Below are 23422 nucleotides of genomic sequence, written 5' to 3'. Positions count from 1 at the left end.
GGGCCATATCGACTCAATGGTAATGAATAGCCTATATTCTTCTATAATAAATGAATTACGTCACAAGATCGTTTTTATTTTAATTTTTTTATAAGAGACAACATTGAAACTCCATTGCTTCATATGTTGACCTTGGTTAATTTTACTCGTACGAAAGCTAGATGGAATTAGTAAACAATATTAACAGCTTCAATAACAGTAAAATAGTACAAAACCTTATGGATAAGCCCTATCTAAAACAATAAAAGTGTTACCTAACTCATTTTACGGGATATGGAGATTGCAGATATATCGGGCTAAATTTAGAAGGTTAATCGTAGGAACGATTCATTTTATGTCGACTTCTAAAATGAAGGAGGTTAGCCATTTGGATTTTTGTTGTATCATGAAACAAAATCTCATCTTCATCACTATATTAATGCTGAAAAAAGTACCAGCACCTCAACTGCTATATTGCAATATTTTTTACGCTGTTATATAAAAAGTAACAATTTCAAGTTATTTTAGCACAACTTTGATATCACATTTAAAAAAAAATAATAAGAAAAAAATACACATAAAAAACAAAAACATCAATAATAATAAGATAATTAATTCAATTATATAACGACTTAATAGATGATACACCATCAATTATAAGCTTAGATTTTAGCTATACATAGCGACGCTATTTTATTATCTTGGTGTGCGTGACAGATACTCTTGACACCTACAAAACTTCATACTATTTTACTAGTGTGCGTGTACAGTCGGGGTAAGAAAATGTTCGTCACCTTAAGATCTATTTTCGTGTGCTAAGTATGTGCGATTATCTGCTTTACCGATCGAGAATGATATATTGCGTTGCAATTGTTTGATGTTTAGTTTCAAAAGGTACTAAGAGTTTATGAAAAAGATAAAGGAATGAATATGAAAACTGACGAAGGTTTTCTTACTCTTACTTTACTTTCGATGCGTTCTCAGCTCTGACAGTCTCTCTAGACATATCAATAATCAAAGATATAGCTTACATGTAGTCCATAATTTAATTACAAACAAAAACACCAAGTTATTTATACACATTTCAATATAATTCAGCATCATCAATATCAGACGTAACTAAACAAAACTCACCCCTAAACACGATATCATTTTTGTAATATAATATTATTGCACGATATAATATTGTTATGAAAATTTAAAATTAACTCGAGAGCAATATTGTGAGAAAATCCAATAATTCCGTCAAATGTAAAGAAACTTCAAAGATACTGTGTATAAATATTATTTAGTAACGAAAAGGTATACTCTAAGGTGCTTTCAAATATTCATGAGTCCAATTGAATTGGAAGCTGAGGATTCTTATAAAAGGCTATGATTAAATTGAAGTGCCCTACCATTTGTTGCCTTGAATCAAGCGTTTCCTTTATTTTTGACGTGAAACGTCTACATTTTGCGCGCCTTTCAAAACAGACTCGTCTGACGTGACGGCGAACGGCGTGACGCTCTTTTATCCCAATATTTAATTAGTAGGCATGTTATTTAAGAGAAGATTATATATATGATAACAGAGATAATACTTGGTGACTTTCAGGGAGGATGTATATTGGATGGATTGGATGAGCTACTAACTCTGTGGTGGCATTACATTTATTACAGTTGTAAAATTTTCAGTGGAATGGCGATTCAAAAATGCTTATAAATGTATGCCTATGCTATTTACTTTATTAATTCGTTGACTTTCTTTAATTTTAATTTATTTCAATAAGTATTAGTTTAGTTAATGCAACTGCGTGACGTCTGCTTTTTTTAAAGTAATTTCTGTAAATTCCCCACAGCTGGGCTAAGGCCTTTTCCTGTAAGTATAAAGCTCGAAGCTTATCCCCCCAAATGCTCCAGTGCGGGTCTGTCATAAATATGAGAGCAATTATTTTCGACTCGCGTCAAATGTTCATTGTGACATAAATATTAATAACGAACAACGTTACGGGGAAACAATATACCAATATACGTAGTACGTATATATACGTGAATTGTTTACATTTGCTGAATAGAAAATCTGTTGGGGAAATCGTAAAGCAAATAAACATTTATATACAGTTAAAATAGATTTGAAATTCAAGATCAGAATATACAGCTCAATTCTTCACTTAATTGTACTGAAATGGACTTGACGTGAACAATTTTTCGATCATAGATAAATTATGTACATAAAAAAAGTAAGGTTATGTACTATAAATATGTTTCATTATCGTTAAAATCCTTGTCAAAACTTAAAGAAACGATTTTTGTTTTCAACTTAATGTTCTAACTATATTTATACTAGAACTTGTGTACAATGTTATGTTGTGATTTTTAATATTCCATTTATTCCATACGGGATGTTTACAAAAAATCAAGATTTAATTTTTGCGTAAAGAAATTATAAAAGTAATGATAATCATTAGCACTTACGTCCACGTCAATTCCAGGCTGTGCGAAGATTCTCGTAAAAGGATATTCTTTTGGGAGGTAACTGAAGAATTCTTGCCTTCCTCTGTACCACTTAACGCTATACAGCGTCTCGTTGCTTTCAAGAGCCCATTTACAACCCAACAGCACTGTGTCCCCGAGTCTGACGGCAGATGGCGCTATTAACTGCACGTCTCTTAAAGCTATTGTATCTGAAACAAACAGAAAATCGATTAGATTGCATCGAATAAAAATCGAATGTATTAGTAATTTTTAATTTTTTTGAAGTGTGTTTATGATTTATTTGTAGAAATATCTCCGTATCTATTCAAGTAGTTTTGTTTAGAACAATATACAAACTTAAATAATAAAATGTTAAATATTTTTATTTGAGTAATTTTTTGAAGAGAAACATTTTTTTGAATTTAAGTCAAGTGCATGTCTTTTACACGACTGTAATAATATATAATTGTACGATAAGTAAACTACCGTTTAAAAGCGCACCTACCTGCCTACCTACAAATAATAAAAAATATTTCTTTTTTTATATAATATTACACGTCTTAACAAACTTAATTTATATTACTAAGAACGACCTTGTAATTAGGGTCTTCGTAATTTACTACCACTATACCCTTGCCATTAAATAATGTAAACGATTAATTATAACAATCGAGACGTAAGAAGTGTTCGAAAATACAGATATTTTCGGAATCGTCATCCACTTTACAGTACAATTTCAGCAGTATTTACCGAGCTAAGATAAAAGTCCGCAAACCGGCAATCAATTTCGCTCGCGTAGCTTACAAAAACATTTGTCCGAGTGCCGTATTTTTCTTTTACCGCCATCAGCGGACGTATATTAGTACCATTTTCGCGTGCCGAGTGCAAGCGGATTATAGTTTTTCATTTTTTTTTTCCACTTTTCATATATGAACTTTTTTACTAGCTTGTAGCGGATTACTGAGGTGCAATTTATGGCATGAAAAAGCGTCCATATTAATATCTATAACTTTTTAATCTCAACCGTTAAGCTGGCAGATATTTAAAAAAGAAAGGAAGCACGATTAAACATTATTTTTATTACACGAGGACTCATAATATCATATGGATTACCTGAATTATTTTTAAGACAAATAATAATATCTCATATTTGACTAGAGAATATGTGTACATAAAATAATGTTTAATTATTTCCAAGAAACATTTTAATATTTAATTTAATGAACTTGAAAGAAATTTAAAATCAAAAACATCGACTAGGCTATTTGAAACGGAATAGTACGAAAATATTTGCAATAATGAAATACAAATAAAAGATCAACGATTACGAATATAATATATAGTTCCTGTTACCGCTCGTACATTCTCGCTCATAATCGGACCCCACAATTCTACGTGCAGACCACAAACAATTACATTACATCAAGCGTCGCCTGTGCTTTAATGCAATTAGAAGACGGACGGCCCCACGATTTATACCTAATTGTGTACTGAGGTGATAATCTATACTCAGAAAGCATTAAGTGTTTGTTCGTACGTTAAATAAAAAAAATATGTTTACTCTGGCTTGTTTTTGTGTTCTCTCTAGAGTTTATTAATCTATGTACAAAAGTATGTCACTTTAAACGGTCTCAAAGACTGGACGAACAGATGAAGGCATATCTGTTTCGCTAAGCCCTTTGCTGATGTCTCTACATTAGGAAACAAATTCTACAAAATTTTAGTCTTGAATGACATGTAAAATAACGATATTCTTCTAGCTCTTCTATCAATAGTAATTAAATTAAACTGTTTAGCTACATATTTATAACCAAATATATTAATTTTTCCAGTTGATAAAATATTATGTACCTAAAATTATTTTCGAAATAAAAACAATAACATAAAGACCTTCAAAATGTTTGATTATAATAAAACTAGCATCCACTCGCGACTTCGTTCAAGTTTTAGGCGTTGATTGTCAGGTGTTAGTTATAAAATTGTAAAAAAAAGTTTGATAAAGTCCTTCCTTCCTTGGAGTTCCAGCTTGGTTCATCCAAACTTCATGACATTGTATTCAGTTATGTATGAAAGAGCAACGGCTAGACATACTGAGATTTTTAGATTTCACATTTACAATAATTGATATAAAAGTGATTGAAACTCAATAGCTCTTTTTTGTTGGCAAGCTGACAAGAGCTATTTGGTGGTAAGTCTTCATCACCGCCCATATCTCTTATATCGTAAATATCTCACCAACAGACACTAAGTTTTAGTTTACCACCACGTGGCTCAACGGTATTCCGTCTAACGGTCCAAAAGTCACGGATACTTTTCCACCATTCTCTAAACTAAGCTAGCATAAACCTTGATTGGCGTAAATAATAATATACAATGCATTACAAGCATTAAAAATTAAAAAAGAACAATATTAATTTCCATTCAATGTAAATAAACAAAAATAGATAATGTTTCATAGGCACTGGGCTCAATACGACCGCGTATCACACAAATGTGTTACCATTATGCAAAATTAGTCCAATTATTTATAATGACAATATCGAAATATCACCAATTTGCTTAGCTAAATCATAGCTTAACATCATAAAACTTGTATAATGTATTTACAACAGCTATTCTACTAATTTGGCTAGTTCTGCCATGTATATTGTCTATGTAAAGGTAATAAACAACGATGATAATGATTTATGAATCGAAAGTTGTGCCGGTGAATTCGTTAATATTGTCTATGGACGATTAGCTGATGTATTGGTCCAGTGACTAATTACAAGGCAGGTCGGAGTCATATATTTGAATCCCGTATCGGAACAATTGAAAAAGTCAGGAATATTCTCGGTCAGTGCTTCGAGTTTAGTAAGTGTTAGTGTTGCACTACTGTTCTCAAAAAGCGTTTACGGTCGGTTATCCTATGGTTGATTTATGTTTATATTGGTTCTTCGTTCTATTACTCATTGAAAAATGGCAATAAATAATGTACCGGTTTTTGAATCCTTTGTCAGGTAATCAATCAATCATCAATCATCAGCTCACTGCTGTCCACTGCTGAACATAGGCCTCCCCCAGAGCGCGCTACGTTGCTCGGTCATCTGCGTCCCTCATCCAGATTCTACCGGCGATCTTGCGAATGTCACCGGACCAGCGAGTCGGAGGTCGTCCTACATTACGCTTTTCGAGATGCGGTCTCCACTCTAGGACTCGTCTGTTCCAGCGGCCATCGGTCCTACGACAGATATGGCCAGCCCACTGCCACTTCAACTTGCTGATTCTCCGAGCTATGTCCGTTACTTTAGTTCTCTCACGGATAACCTCATTTCTGATTTTATCCACGAGAGAGACACCTAGCATAGCTCGCTCCATCGCCCGCTGCGCGACCTTCAATTTGTGAATTAGCCTCACCATCAGTGTCCACGTCTCGGCACCATACGTCATCACCGGTAGGACGCAATGCTCAAAAACTTTCGTTTTTAAGCATTGTGGAATCGCCGACATAAAGACCCGACGAAGCCTGCCGAACGCTGCCCAGCCCAACCGAATCCTCCTATCAGCCTCCCTCTCGAAGTTGTGCCGGCCTAGCTGGATAGTCTGGCCAAGGTAGATGTAATCCTGCACAGCCTCGAGGGGGGTGCCGTCGAAAGATATCGGTCCCGGCACGACATGCTCATTGAACATGATCTTGGTTTTGTCCAAGTTTATGCCTAGACCAACCCGCCGGGATGACTCGTTTAGGTCGTCCAGCATTCCGCGAAGCTCTTCCGGCGTCTCTGCAAAGATGACTATATCGTCCGTGAAACGGAGATGTGAGATGCGCTCTCCATTGACGTTGTCCAATCCAGAGTCTTGAAGGTCAGTAGTCTTGTCAGGTAATCAAAATACATTAATATTGGAAATAGAAAAATGCACTCTTTTAGCATAATATTGGTATATACACGAATACGAATAATTGCCACACTTAAGTGGCAGTGGGCGGGGCACACTGCTCGAAGAACTGATGGCCGATGGAGCCGACGAGTTCTCGAGTGGCGACCACGGACCGGAAGACGCAGCGTGGGTAGGCCCCCCACGAGGTGGTTCGACAACCTGGTGAAGGTCGCGGGAAGACGCTGGTTGCGGGCTGCACAAGACCGGTCGTTGTGGCGATCTTTGGGGGAGGCCTATGTGGACAGTGGACATATCACGGCTGAAATGATGATGACGATTGCTATATACTCGTATTACATTATACTATATATTATTTGCTCCAAAATTACCTTGCACACAAACCTTCTCCCAGAGATCCAGTTTATCCCCATATAAAACTTCATCTTATTGGTTTTAAAGGTAACGGACAGAGTTACAAGTCCATTTATAATATTAGTTATAAATTATAAAAAAATATATATACATATATATACTATTCTAAAGCGTTATTTATTTATTCGAAAAACAATTGTTTTATGAGCACACTTAATAGCTTTGTGCATAACCTACCAATGGTAAAAAGGTATCAATATCTATCCGTAGAGGTGACCACATATCATCAGATGCCATTTGCTCAACCCATAATTTTCTATAAAAAAGGATTGATTAAACAAATTTAAAAATAAATTAAATGGAATCCAGAATATAGTACAAAAAATATGATTCATCAAATTTTCTTTAAGTAAAATTTCTCTAGATTCAAGGGATCCTTGGAGGGTTTTTGGGACGAGACTAAAATTTCTGGGTCAAAGTTTTTTCATGTTGTAAATTTTGTTGTACTGAAAACTTTATTGTGAATAACACTGTTGTAATTTTGAAGATATCTTCAACGGCAATAAAATATATATTATTTTGTATTATAAGATTAATCATTTGCATTCTTTCGTTAAAAATTAGGTTTTATTTGTATAAATATTAAACAAACGAATATTATTTTAGTTGTATAAAGTTGTTACTAGTACAGATTAGATAAATGCAAAAAGCTGTTTCTATGTTTAAAGAGAAATATCGAATCACCCAGTGTGGTACAAAGTAAAAAATTAACTAGTACCAACGCTTGAATGATTAATATTTCTTGCATTGTATGATAAGATAATATAAATATTAGTCAACATACTGGGGTCTGGGTATTTCTGGTACCGTCGTTATTTTTGGTTTTCCATAACTCAGCTATTTACATGGGGATCAGAGTTATTTATTATATACTAGCTGTGCCCGCGACCTTGTACGCGTTTGAATTTAACAAAAAAAATTGTAGCCTAAGTTACTCCTTGTTATATCAGTTTTCTGCAAGCGAAAGTCCAGTCAAAATCGGTCCAGTCATTCCAGAGATTAGCCGAAACAAACAGACAGACAGATAGACAAAAAATATAAAAAATGTTATTTTGGTATATGTACCGTGTATTTTCATATTACAAACAGACACTCCAATTTTATTATAAGTATAGATATTAACTTATATCTAATAATAGAACATGTCGAGATGGCCCAGTGGTAAGAACGCGCGCATCTTAACCGATGATTGCGGGTTCAAACCCAGGCAAGCACCGCTGATTCATGTGCTTAATTTGTCTTTATAATTCATCTCGTGCTCAACGGTGAAGGAAAACATCGTGAGGAAACCTGCATGTGACAAATTTCATAGAAATTCTGCCACATGTGTATTCCACCAACCCGCATTGGAACAGCGTGGTGGAATATGTTCCAGACCTTCTCCTCAAAGGGAGAGGAGGCCTTTAGCCCAGCAGTGGGAATTTACAGGCTGTTGTGGAATAGAACATGATAAAATTAAACGCAAAACATTTCTGTACTACTAAAATATTTCATAACAATGCTCGGCTACCATTATCATTCACTTAACATGTTCTTGAAACTTTTTAACGGCCTCTCCATAAACCGTTTAAGCTGTCCATTTTAAAACGAAACACATAAAGTATTATTGGAACTCGTTCCACTGTTTAATTTTGTGAAATCCAACATTAAAACTCATCATATCATGGAGCTGTCATAGTAATGATTATTGCCGCAAATATACTTTAATATTAAGTTTTATATTTTGAATATTTATATTTAACTAGCTATCTCTCCTGGCTTCAGACGGTAACAATATATATACTGTATAACCTTCAGATTTCAATTTAATTTTAGATGAGAAAATTGAAATTCTACTTATAAATTTTTTTCTTGGATCACTTTATTGATGAAAATTGCATTCAAATCAGTAGCATAGTTTAAAAAATCTAAACATATTTGTTTAGAGGGCAGGAAGCGACTTGGTTTTATACTATGCAGAGACTTGATCGTACAATTAATATTTCGGCATAAATTTCTGGAAATGGTCAAAGTGAATATCAATTATATATCTACAAATACTTTGTATCGTTGATATTAATCTATCTGTATCTTTTATAATAAAGATTATTACATTTTGTATACAATGCTGGGGGTTTGCGGTCTTAATCAATAGATGCCAATAGTAATCCGGTCTAACTTTTTTTTTATGTTATAGGTTGGCGGACGAGAATATGGGCCACCTGATGGTAAGTGGTTAACATCACCCATAGACAATGCCGCTGTAAGAAAAATTTACTATTCCTTACATTGTCAATGTGCCACTAACCTTGGGAACAACTAAGATGTTATGTCCCTTGTGCCTGTAGTTACACTGGCTCACTCACCCGTCAAACCGGAACACAACAATACTGAGTACTATTATTTGGCGGTAGAATAACTGATGAGTAGGTGGTACCTACCCAGACGGGCTTGCACAAAACCTTACCTTGCTAGTATTATCCACACCTTATATTTTCTCTTCAATTTTAAAACGTTCTAAATCTAGATTTGATTATTGCTTCTTCTTTCACGATCATGAACGATGTATTAATAATTAATTTATCGCTACGAAGTTCTAGGCTAGATGTTCCAAAAATTTGTCGACGTAATCCTCCAGTGAAAGGGTAAATTGCACAAAAATCGGCTCAAATACGTCCGAAATCAAGCGCGGCCACGTCCATTACCGAAATAGGCCACTCGCCCGATACCAAACCAATTATGTTTTCTATAAATTTCCCCAGAATTCCGCTTGCGTTCGGAATAACGACATTTCGTTTTCGTTTTTTATTTTTTTGTGCAAAATTTAATTTCAACGAGAATCGCTTTATGAGAGAAACAAATATTTTTATTATGAAATATACGTGTAAAAATTATTGGTTTGTTTTGTTTCAATGTTAAAAGTTAATTGTTATTTTTATATGTGATGTTGAATTGAGTAAAGCGTTTAAAGTGTATAACTTATCTGTTACAACCTCAGCTGGCAACACATTCATTTGTAATCTAAAATAATGTGTTTGTAAAAGTTAATATTATATTTTCTAAAATTAATAGGCTTATCATATGGCCTAGATCAAAACCAGATCCGGTACATTTTTGCCCCGATAATCGGATTGAGGATTTCAAAGAAATGTTGTTAGCATTCCTGCCATCAATTCTCATTGAATGTTTAGTTATACAAACGTAGTGATAACATTAATAGCGTTAGCCAATTTTTATCCCCGTTGTTATGAGACAATAGCTGTACATAGAATATTCATTATAACCTCATTTTGAAGAGCTACAGACTGCCTAGAAAAGTAACGAGAATTCTTGATTAAAATTCACTAAATTATTGAGATATAACAAAGATTTCATATATGGGAGAGAGAGTGGAAAAGTTGCTATTCAGTTAGAGAGCGGTAATACGACTGTATAAGAATAAAAAAAAAAAAAAAAACGTAAACAAAATAAAGAAAAATACTATACATAAACTCCAATTCTAACTGAGCTAATATATACTATTTGACATTAAATTTCATTTCAAAAATCATATCATCGCTTTATTGCGTAATATTAATTAAAGCCGTCAACTCGTCATCAACGATTCTTGTGTCAATGTTTATTCAAATATTAAGGTCATGTTTTTATTCGATCATAATTTTATAAATGTCACGACCAAGAATATTTCGTTAAAAATAAATTCAATTAATGTCCAAATGACATCCATTACGGATACGTTTTCGATATTCAGTGACTTTGAATCGAATTTATATTTTTCTGTGTTTATATCTGAGTGGTTTGTAGTAAACTAAACCTTTTTATGACATATACTTGGTGGTAGTGATTTGTGCAAGCCCGCCTGGGTACCACCCACTCCTCAGATATTCTACCGCTAAACAACAGTACGCAGTATTGTTGTGGTCCAGTTTGAAGGGTTAGAGAGCCAGTGTTACTACAGGCACAAGGGATAGCATCTTAGTTCCCAAGGTTGGTGGCACATTGACGAAGTAAGGAATGGTTAATATTTCTTACGGCGTCATTGTCTATGGGTGATGGTGACCACTAACCATCTGGTGGCCCATATGCTCGTCCGCCAACTTATTCCATAATATATATGTAGGTGTAGTTCTTTCAAATCACTAGATATTAAGAAATCTGCAGATCTGTGGGGGATCTCTGTTAAGGTAATCAATTTAATAATTGATGAAATCGCAGCCTACCTTGTCACTATATTCAATAATTGTGTTCTTAGGGGCGTGTTTCCTGACCTCATGAAATATAGTAGAGTATTACCAATATTTAAGTCAGGGAGTACATCAGACCCCAACAACTATAGGTTCATCTATGTGCAACCACCTCTGATATGTTTGATGTATGTAATTTAAAAAAATATATACATCCCGCTGAGTTTCTTTTCCAGGTTCTTCTCAGGTCCGATGTGTTAAATTCCGAACCGGTGGTAGATTTTTGACTATCAATATGCAAGTGTAAACACTTTTATTTTGAAAAGATTTTTGACTTTGAACTGGTGAAAATATATCTTAGAACAGTACAGTAAAGCCATTGGTGTTCTTCTCCCTTGTCCAAACAGAATAAATATACAAAACCCAAACTGTAACCGTACTGCCTAAACAATTCCTATCAGAAATTTTAAGCGTTATTCGCACAGACAGTAAATATTTTCAAAACTGTCGTGTTGCGTTTGGCTTATCGTTAATGAATTCACAAGCACAGCGGCTCGTATTTAATATTAATATGAGAGCAATTGGCAACGACCACAAAATATGAGGTTAATAGGTTTTCCAATGCCCAATTACGTATACCAACATATTTTGAATTAGCTACCCATCCCGACTTTGTAGGGCTATAATTTACTTATACAGATAATCAAATTTTATTTTTTATGTATTTTTACGATAGAAATCAGTAGAGTCTTATTATTTCGAGTATAAGAATTTCGTTATTAATTGTTTTATAACTCATTCACATCAGTTTTACCAATTTTGAAATTTTTGTCTATCTCTGTGTCTATATATCCCGCTATAACCCAAGAACGATCTTTATGAAAATTGGTAAAAACATGTAATTGCACAAAAGATAGATGGAAATCGAACCATCGCAGCGGGCGGGTCAGCTACTATATTTTAATTATTCAAAGACAAAATAGTTCTGTACAGTTTTTCTGTAATCTGGCCGTAAAACTTAAACGCACTATACAATTTGACGCTTGAAAGCCTTTAGAATACATTTGAAACACAGCCTATAGTGCATCTCAAGCATCATTATGCTTACCATTACTGTACTCAGAAGCTGTGGTTTAACTGTGAATTCGTACTCCAAAACAAAATTCGTGGCCACAGTTTTTGTTTAAGTTTCCTTGGTATAATAATATGTAATCTCAAAATAATTTATGTATGTTTGTAGTATTAACCAAACCTTATAGACAGCGGCTTCATTTGCTTTACAATTTTTTTATCGGTAGTTAGCTGATAGCTTAGCTGGTAGCTTACAGATAGCTTACCCAGTTCGAAATGATTTTATTATAACGGACCGCCTTCTTCTTTTGACTACTTTATTACTGTTATAATTATAAATAAATGTGACATATTATTGTATGAAATTTTAAAATAAATATGTATATATATATTAAATATTGGCCAACATCACATATATTACTCTGATCCCAATGTAAATAGCTAAAGCACTTGCGTTATGGAAAATCAGAAGTAACGACGGTACCACAAACACCCAGAACCAAGACAACATAGGAAAAATGATGTACTTTTTCTATATAGTCTTGACCGGGAATCGAATCCGGGACCTCGGAGTGGCGTACCCATGAAAATTGTTGTACAACTCGTTGTGTTTATGTAACGAAGGTCGTTACATAAAAATGACTTTAGGGATACAAATAGTTATTAATAAACCGAGTCTGGATCTAAATGGATAATCCTGTGGGATAGGCAATATTGTAAATCCTTAAAGCCCAGGCTCCTATTTTCATGAAAAATATCTCAGGCTTATTGTAACAAAGGTTCAGTATTTAAATTATTTGTAATAGTAAATACTTTGAATAAAGTTATGTAAAAGTAAGTTTACGAGTATAAAATAGGTGTATACATATAAGATACACATGACACAACATATGACCTTCAAATTTTACTTTCAAATAGTTCTCAAATTGTACGAAAAATTGCATACTCTGATAAAGAAACGAAAATAATAAATATTTTTTTTATAAAAAGTAGAATAGTAAACAAATTAATTAATAAAAAAAAATCTAATAATAATTTTACGAAAACGTTCAACTTTATTATTTAAATTATAAGGAAATGTCAAAACGAAGAATTGAGTTACCAACATCAAATCTGAAAAGTCGGAAATGAGTTAACAGCATGGATTCCAGCGAATTGACACATTTATGACGTTTCAAATAATTATAAAAAAAAATTGAATGTAAAAAAATGTATTATTATTACATTTTAGTCCTGTGACAGTCATAGAAGGAGAAACACTCCTCCGTATCCACACAGAACAGTTAATACCAATGTCATCCTTTAAACATTTATTTTTATGAAGGCAATATTCATATAATATTTTATAATATTATAAACATCAATTATAAATTTAAATGAACTTGTAACGCTGAGAGACGTTGATTAGGGTCACTGTACGTTAATACGTTAACGCTTCAGATGATATTTCTGTTTAAATTACGCTTTCATTGCGTTTCACCCTTTTGGATTTATTTGTAACAAGATGAAGATATTTCGGTACTTTTATTTAAAGTACGGTTAGAATAACAACAACGCTTTGAATAAATTAATTGATAATTTAATATAAAGTCATTTGAGTTAAAGGTTACCGAATAGGATTGAATTGTAAATGTGAAAATTAATGACTAAAATTTAGGATTGAATTTATGCTTTTGAAGGCAATGAAGTAACGGCATATACATATTTTCTGATAGGCAATAATCTCCTTTCCTTTTAAGAAATAAATACTGACGCGGCTTCATAATATCCGACCAATTATTAACAAAGGAAATTCAGTCTTATGCTTTCATGTAAAACAGAGTGGATAAGATTTTTTCTATCTGTCACGTAGGCTAATATCCAGTCAATCAAATAATCCAGTCATTCTAGGCACATAATTATTAAAGAAAGATATTGGTGGGCAAACAAGTAAATTTACTAACGTGAAATTCCTCCGAAGTAAGATATACTCAGACTATCACGCAATCGCAAACGGAACTTGTAATCACAGTTTAAATCGTCTGAATCAGAGTCTAGTGTGAACCCTCAATCGGCTATCCACGTCACCAGATTCACACCCTCAGCCGAAGCTTTGCCATTTGAAACCGATACGAGTCCTTCAACAAATGAAGCCCTACTATTTCAAAACCAAATGCTTGCGCATAACAAAACCGCAACTCGTACTCGCAATATCTGACCAAAATTTCAGAAGAACCAGTCTACAGTGACCTTTCCGTTCTCATTGATGGTATTTCAATCGGAAGTCTCGAGGGAAAAACGCACGTATTGACGGCTCAGAGAATAATGGTCATTTATGTCGCTTGGATCCGTTTTGTCATCGTCCTATTCAAGGTATTCTAAAAATTTAAATTGAATTTCCAAAGCTTTTTATAATATGTTTTTGTTTTCAATTTTTGTGTTTGTATACTTTAAGAATATAAGTCAACAAAATGCATGAATTGTATATCATTGTATATGATACTATAATAAAATAACACATTTGTTTCGTTTTCCTTTACAATTATCTTCACGTAAAATTTAAATAATTAATATTAAAATGGATCATAATATTACTGTTAGAGTAATGATAATGAATCAGCATGTAATAAAGAAAGAACGAGATAATACAACAGTTTATTTTAGGATTTAAATTTGATTCATTTCTTTCTATAATAATTTTATAAATATCAAAATTAACTTTTCACGGTTAAACCGCTGAACCAATTTAGATAATTGGTTATGGGAGATAGTTTGAATCCGAAGAAAGGTTTGTGTACTATAATTATATAAAATTACAATTTCGCACGGGTAAAGCCGCAAGTTCAATATATATTTCGATTTTTAGTACAAGAGGCTTTCAACTACATATTACTCGATCAAAATCAAAATAAGCTTTATTCAAGTAGGTTTTTACAAGCACTTTTGAATCGTCATTTGAAGCTACCATCGGCTCGGAAAGTAGATTCTAGAGAAGCCGAGAAGAACCGGCAAGAAACTCAGTAGTTATTCTTTTTCAACATTTAAAAAATACAAAGTCAAGGTAGTTAAATACAATTATTTAAATTAATATATCATGCTTGGAAGTCAACACGTATTAACACCACGCTTTTCTTCTTAAAAAAAAATAGGCTATTCATCCTAGCCTATTTTTTTTTAAAATAATTATCACATGGAAAAATAGACCTAAGTTATAAAACTACTTGTTGATAGAAATTAAATAGACCAAAACATCTCAAAGCTTCTTCATATGTATGTAAAGTCTGTAAGAAACGAAATATATTAATGTTAACCAATTAACTTAATTAAACACATATCTCAATTAACAGTATTAAACATTATACTTCAAAGTATGACAGGATTAAACAACATCGGTCGCTAGATAATTTACGTAAGTCTTGAGACCCCTCTTCCCTTAGGCGGGAAGATACATTTAAACCTTGTACCGCTACACTAACTTTCAATATCTAGAGATATTTCACAAGAAGAAACTCGAAACTCACCCCAGAACATGAGCGTCATACGTCAGAATGTGGCAAGCGATATTTACTGCAATAAGAATAAATTTTATAGGACACACGGGTCAAAATAGTTTAACACTGTAAGTCAATCGTTAACGTTTCACCAGTGAGATGCGAAGTGAATTTGTACAGAGTCCGACTCCTGATGAAGTAACAATGTAAATATTTATTTGTGTGGAATTATCTGTTTTTTTATATACGTCTAAATTTCTGTGAATTAATAAGTAAGAGATTATGAGAAAAATTTAAGATGATTAATTTTTGTCGTGGAATACCGTGAGCTCCCGAAAGAGACGGAGTGCGTACCGCCATTTTTGGTGAGTATTCTGGTATTCTGTAAATTTGAATAAGGGTTAACTTAGGTCTAAAGATTACACTGCAATGTAGTCCGGTTTTATTTATTACCATCCGATTAAAATCTAGTAAAACTCAATATTTATGTATTTCATCAAAACAAATACAAATTTCACTTTGACAAATAAATTGATGACTTTGGAAGGTACATGGGATATACCCAAAATATCAGATCAAATATATACATTAATAATACTTATTGTGAAAAAATATGTATAAATATACCGCGAATTGTATCACGTCTGTGCAGGATTAAAGAAAAGCTGAAGGTTTGTTCAGCAACCTCTAATATCCTCTGACTTATCCATATTTATACGTTGACCCTTTACCGGCTGCTGACTTGAGATAACGGCGAAGGATTTTTTATTAATAGTACTAATATGTGGTTCATCGGATGTTAAACCAAAATTCATGTCAATCCTGAAAATATTATATTAACTTAGGATTACTTACGCTTATACGAAGGCGTTATTTATAATAATCGCAATATCTTATGAATATTATTAATTTCGGGTGTTATTATAACAAGTTGGCAATTTGTATATCAAAATGTTATCAGACGTTAATCATTTTTTATATTATATGAAGTCAAATTTTGTTAAAACTTCAACCAATATTTAAAGACACATACATATGTAATTCATTCATAGAGTCGAGATGTTATGGAGATGGCCCAGTGGTTAGAACGCGTGCATCTTAACCGATGATTGCGGGTTCAAACCCAATCAAGCACCGCTGATTCATGTGCTTAATTTGTCTTTATAATTCATCTCTCTCAGCTCAGCGGTGAAGGAAAACATCGTGAGGAAACCTGCATGTGACAAATTTCATAGAAATTCTGCCACATGTGTATTCCACCAACCCGCATTGGAACAGCATGGTGGAAATTGTTCCAAACCTTCTCCTCGAAAGGAGAGGAGGCCTTTAATCCAACAGTGGGAATTTACAAGCTGTTGTTGTATGTAATTCATATATTTGTATTTGTGCAATGGTTAGTCCATCAATATCGATAATCTATACTAATATTATAAATGTGAGAGTAACTATTCCTTTAAGGCTATTGTAGTGACGACTGTCTTCTAAATGTGAGCAAACTTGTGGGTAATATATAGTTATACAGTTTATATATTTGTCTAACGAATATAACTATTTTAGGTAGTCGTGTTTTTATTTTATTATCATCTTATGGAGTTAATTTTAATTTACATACTCATCATATGAGTTTCAAGTTATAAAACTAGAATAGCAAGTCGAAGAAAGACAGTCATCTAAGCAACCGTACCTTTGCTAGATTAGATATATACCTACTTAGATTACTGACATGTTAGTCTTCATATATACAAAATAAAACCTATTGGAATACATTTTAAATTGTTGATAACGCTCTGTATACTCCCATCTGGGTAAGTACCATTACATTTACTACCGCCTAGCAGTAATCAGTATTATTGTGGACCAATTTCAAGGGTAAGTGAGCCAGCGTAACTACATACACAAGGGACTTAGTTCTAAGCTCATTGACAATAAAGGTCGTGGCTATCTAATTTCCTAAATATCTATATGTAGTGATGATTACTACCATCACGATGCTCATCTGAAATTCTGCATACCTTTTTTTAAATAAATAAAAATCTAACTGATTTGATAATGGATAGCAATTCCCTCGAATTGAAGCTGATTTATTTGTACGAATGAAATACGTTACGCTAGCAAAAGCGTCGTTTTTAGTTTTTTAAATTCCAATTTTATAAAACTACTACACACGCCCACGCACACACCAGCTATTTGCAGTTTATTAATAAAGATTGTAATAGATACAAATAGAATTAATACTCTATAACTGTCAGAAACAACCAACCAAGACCAAGGAAACGATGGATGGATTGTGTGAAAGACGATATGGTTAGAAAGAATGTTACTTGTGAGATGACGTCTGACAGAAGTATGGAAGGAGAAAACATGCTGCGCCGACCCCAAATAAAAATGGGATAAGGGCAGGAGGATGGTGATGATGACTTTAAAACTTTCAGAAGTAATGAAACTATGTACCAGTGAAAACATTTTCAAAACAGCTACATATATCAGTTCTGGGGATTACTCACAAGCAAAGAAATTTACTTTTTTATAATCTATACGCGGAAGTAACTCTGTATGTTTCCCTTCTCGCTTAACTTACTGAACGATTGAGTTGACATTTGTCATGGGCATATTTTAAGTACTTTTTTTTAACTAGATAGGGGTATAATGTGGGATAACTGTTTGTTTAATATGGGTATTGTTACATAAAATTTGCGCTGGTGGAGCCGCAATTTCAATAATATTTAGTTATATTTCCACCATAAATATTATTAAAATAAATAAAGAAACAAATGAATAATGTTCCCTAATCGCTCAATTGAAAGGCATAGTTTATAAACATTCATGAATAAGAATTAATTTAGCGGAATCTTATTAAATGGGACTTTCGTAACCTTAATCGCAAATTCTGTTTCGACAATTCCATTTCAACGAGGCCTAAGTAAATAGAACGTTCGCTGTATGGAATTAATCAAGTCTTCGCTGTTATTTCGTAACTTGTCTAACAGCTATTGAAAAATTAAATTAAATTTTATTTATGTTTTTTTTATGGAATAGGTTTGCGGACGAGCATATGGGCCACCTGATGGTAAGTGGTCACCATCACCCATAGACAGTGACTATTCCTTTCATCGTCAATGCGCCACCAACCTTGGGAACTAAGATGCTATGTCCCTTGTGCCTGTAGTTACACTGGCTCACTCACCCTTCAAACCGGAATACAACAATACTGCGTACTGTTGGGTACTGCGTACTGAGTTGGTGGTACCTACCCAGGCGGGCTTGCACAAAGCCCTACCATCGAGTAAATATGTAAACATATTTACTATTTACCTATGATATAGAATGTGGTGGAATATGCTGGAGGTCTTTTCATAAAAAATGAAATAGTATTTTTAAATAGATGCGAAAAGGTAAATTGCTCACTTCAGGATAAGTGATCGACACTCGTAGATATTGCTGCCGGAAGAAGTTTTAGTCGTTTTTTATAACCACTTCACCAACCTAAATAATACCTGAGTTCCCAACTGACGACCTCCGTGGTCGAGTGGTGTGTACACCTGTTTTCATGGGTGCGCCACTGCGAGGTCCTGGGTTTGATTCCCGGCCGAGTTAATATAAATTATCATTAGTTTTCTATGTTGTCTTGGGTCTGGGTGTTTGTGGTACCGTCGTTACTTCTGATTTTCCATAACACAAGTGCTTTAGCTACTTACATTGGGATCAGAGTAATGTATATGACGTTGTATTATATTTATTTATTAATTATAACTCAGGTATTCAATCTCACGTATAGTTACATTGGCTCACTGACCCTTCGAACTGGAATACAATAATGCAACGTATTGCTGCTTGGAGTTTACAAGCTGTACTACCAATTGAGGGCTTAAACACAGACTGAGGGACTTGTCATATTTAATTCTAAAAAGTGTATGTAAGTTTTCATAATATATTGTGAAATTGGATGTGAAGGTTAGAGGATACAAATAAAGGCATTTATTAGTTTAAATATTATTCTATAGTAATTATTTTCATGTATTAGTCAAATATTTTCAATTAGAACATTAAATACTATAAAGGTTAAATGTTAGTTAATAGCCGAAATGGGTCAGCGGTTAGAACATGTGAATCTTAACCGAAAACTGCTGGTTCAAGTTTGAACAAGCATCACTGAGTTTTAATGTGCTTTGTGTTTAATTAATATCAGGCTCGGCGGTCAAAATAATCGTGAGATCTTGCATGTTATAGATGAAATTGTAGCACACGTATGTAATAAAACTACTCACATAACATTAATTTATGTCACTATATTAATTTACCAATCGATACATATAATAATTATCTGCGTATTGTATATAATGTAGCTTTCTTCTCCACTCCTCGTTCAAAATCCACCGCCTTTTGTTTTTCTCGTGCCAGGCAGTACCAGCTCGCCACACCACGACACGAGAGGAAGTGACGGGAGTCCCACTTTACGGTTTCGATAACCGAATCAATAATCATACTGATAATTGATTGATGTTATTTCATTAAAAAATCAAAACCGTACTAAATATTATTATTTAAATTAAAATTATATAAGTATATTTAAAAATCATGACACGTATATTCAGCAATCTGCTTGAAGACGCATTATATTATAACCTCCAAACTTTTTCCTTGCAAGAAGATAATTAAGATGTAACTCAACTTTAAAAATGTTTGGAATATATTAATTAAGCAGTAAATAATAATTATTAAATTTATAATTTACTACTTAGTTACAAAACAGTAAATTAGTGTGCCATTTCCTATTCAATTACGTCATTTTAATATTATAAAACTATATGTATATGTCGTGACCACAAAGTTATTCACTTCGTTACACATACACAAACCTGGCTAATGAAGCCTATACACTAGGATCTCTGAGCAGACTCCAACGTTTATCAACATGAACCAAAGGCTACATGCATACGTAGCTATTGAATTATAACCTCTATCCCACAATATATAAGGGCTTTATGCAGATCTTACTAGGAGTTTCGTTCTCAGATTAAACTAGAACTATACCTAGCCCGGCTGGCTCATTGAGCAATTAGTATGTGGCAGAGGCTAGATTGATTTGTTTTGAACCAATCTTGACGTCCTTGTGTACGATTAATCGGCATTTCTGCCTTCGTATTTGACATATTTGTCAGACTATTTATTATGAGGCGTGGACTATTTGCAACGGAAACTATTGCATTCCCTGAGTAATGTCGGTCGTGTTTGCGTTGCCTTGGGGCATATGACATTTGCACGTTATTAATCATGTCCGTCTCACGGGGTGTTTGCGGTCAGTTATTATTGTTAATCAAATTAATTAATACGTGTTATATAATAACGGTATGTGATATATGAAATGTTTAAACTACAACGCCTAAATGCAATCATGTTTGTTTTAATGAAATTATCAATTATGTACAATTATTTGTGGCAAAAAAGATGTGTAATAAATCTTAAGCTAGTTTTTGAACGCTGTTGGAGGTTTCAGGTCCAAAAAAGGCTATGAAATTTTTAGTGGATCAAACAAGCTTCATATTTTATTTATTAAAAATCGGTGCAGTGTTTTAGGTGTGAAAGCGTAACAGACATATCGGTATATTTATGAATATTTTTAACCCCCGACGCAAAAAGAGGGGTATTATAAGTTTGACGTGTCTGTCTGTCTGTCTGTGTGTCTGTCTGTGGCATCATAGCTCCCGAACGAATGAACCGATTTCAATTTAGTTTTTTTGTATAATGAAATGAATATAATTTTACAATATATTTTTAATCCGTGTCTTGCACGTGTCTTTGGTATATTGAGCTCTTGTTTTGAGTTTAGTGGTTGGATCTGCATGGTTTTATTGCCAAGAAGTATAACACTCAAAATTTCTTATGTCTTATGGTCAATCTCTATACGATAAATCTTCTTTATTTGTTATCCCACAACTCAGATTTACAGATACAGAATAAATAGATTTTTTAGTATTTGGGTGGGTTTGTTTGAGGCTTCCCGTTTGACTCATTTAAATATCCCGACTTCACACAGGTACAATGAGGGTCTAAATACTAATTTAAATTTTAGATTGAATAACGATTATAAAAAGTAAAATTTTCTTGCTTTTTTCGGCTGGGAAAGTGGAAATACTCGAGCTTTTTCTGCTACACACATGTGTACAACATACGTCATGTATTATAATTATAAACCTTCTTCTTGGATTCTGTTATTTCTTTACGAAAAACCGCATCCAAATCTGTTTCGTATTTTAAAAGATCTTAGCGTATAGACAAACGAATACTTATTTGTTTGATATAATGTAGAAATCACAGTTACTTCGTTTACTAATACATTTTTATCACCTTATGTTTCGTTTCAAAACGTGGCGAGTTTATCAATATTTGACGTATATTGATTTTAAGTTGACGCGCTGTACTTGGTATTCAGCATTTGACACCGTCACATACATATCCGACTTGGAGCTATGCCGAGGCCATATATTGTGCCACTTCAGTTTGCAAGGCCATCTTCACACGAAGGCTATAAACAAGCATCGAATTTCAAGTGATCATGCACGTTAGAAAAAGCTCAAACAAGCTCAAGTTCAAAACGAGCTTACATTTTTCTATTACTTAATCAAAGAAAATTGATAAGTTTGATTGGATTGGAAGTTAAAATAAAGATACCCGAAATTAGCACAGCTTCCCATATATTTATGAAAAGTTACGGATGCATGTTAGAAATTATATGTTTAAGTTCAGATATTTCTTATGGCCACCTAATAGAGGTCACTACTACAACAGTAACAAACGTTCATAAATATTAGTGTATGTACCTGTTTTTACACTTCAAACTGGAACACAAAAATACTGTGTAATCCTTTTTGGTGGTTGAAGATCTTTTTGGTAAGTTATATCTACACAGACCTGATTTCACAAGCCATACACGATATAAAGAAAATTTACAAAAACTTTAAAAGTTTTTAAGCCGTGAGATATTTATCAAAAAAAAAACATCGATTTTTAAGAATCAATTAAATAATAGTATTAAATCGCTAAATACATACCTTTCTCCATTTATTATCATAGATAAAGAGATAGTTGAAATTGCATTTGTTGATAATAATATATTTTTGCTGTTAACTGGGCAATAAAATTTCACGGTAATGGCATGATATTTAAAGATTTTTTTGGTGTATTGGTTTATTCTATGTAAGCGAAGGCTTTATGTATTATTATAAAGTTAATTAAAAACAAATTTAGCTTAAAAATAAGACCAGTGTGTGTCTTGCCTTATCTCGAGCACGCTTTGAATCGAGACATGTGGCTGTTGAGATCGTGAAGCAAACTTTATACCCAAAGAAAATTATGGAGTACTGCCTCGTATGTTATGTAATCCAGTATACACTTTTAAAGATACTCATCAGAGAATTTGTGTGAAAATGAAACGTCTTTCATACATGACCCACATTTAAAAGAACCTAGTGAGCTTCGTAGACCCAACTGAAGATATTTAGTGAAAAATGTGGATTCATAGCGGGCTCACCCTAATATTGACGTACTTCATTTCTTTTTATATTACTTATCGCGTTCTGTGTTGAAGATAAACTTCGGCAAATGTCTGATTATTTAACTATCAACAACGACAATAACAACATCAACAACAGCCTGTAAGTTTCCCACTACTGGACCAAAGCCTTCTCTCTCTTTGAGGAGACGGTTTTGGAGCTTATACCACCACGCTGTTCCAATGCGGGTTGGTAGAATACTAGAAATTTTATGATATTTATATTAACGCTTCACCATTCATCAACTCACACAGGAATATTATGTTGAATTCAGCTAAAATCCTTATTAAAAAGAAAGCAAGGCATTAAGGAGCTGATATTAGCTAAATGAAATCACTTATAAATATAAACTCGATTAAATAAGTGATTCATCTCGTGCTTGATGGTGGGGAAAATATAAAGAGAGCAGACACAACTTCAGATAAAATTCCGTCATACCTGATCC

General features: G+C 33.4%; 1 protein-coding gene across 1 annotated transcript in view; it reads right to left on the bottom strand.

Annotated features, from left to right (window-relative positions):
- Nucleotides 1-23422, bottom strand: part of LOC124530178 — a 312427-nt gene that overhangs the window by 167785 nt on the left and 121220 nt on the right. Inside the window, exon 3 of the mRNA XM_047104184.1 lies at nt 2434-2642. Within this exon, the coding sequence (XP_046960140.1) occupies nt 2434-2642 (209 nt within the window). The remainder of the gene's footprint in view (nt 1-2433; nt 2643-23422) is intronic.

The sequence above is a fragment of the Vanessa cardui genome, chromosome 6, assembly GCF_905220365.1.
Source record: "Vanessa cardui chromosome 6, ilVanCard2.1, whole genome shotgun sequence".
Classification (NCBI taxonomy): domain Eukaryota; kingdom Metazoa; phylum Arthropoda; class Insecta; order Lepidoptera; family Nymphalidae; genus Vanessa; species Vanessa cardui.
Note: the sequence above shows the minus strand (reverse complement) of the source record. Positions and strands in the feature narration are given on the sequence as shown.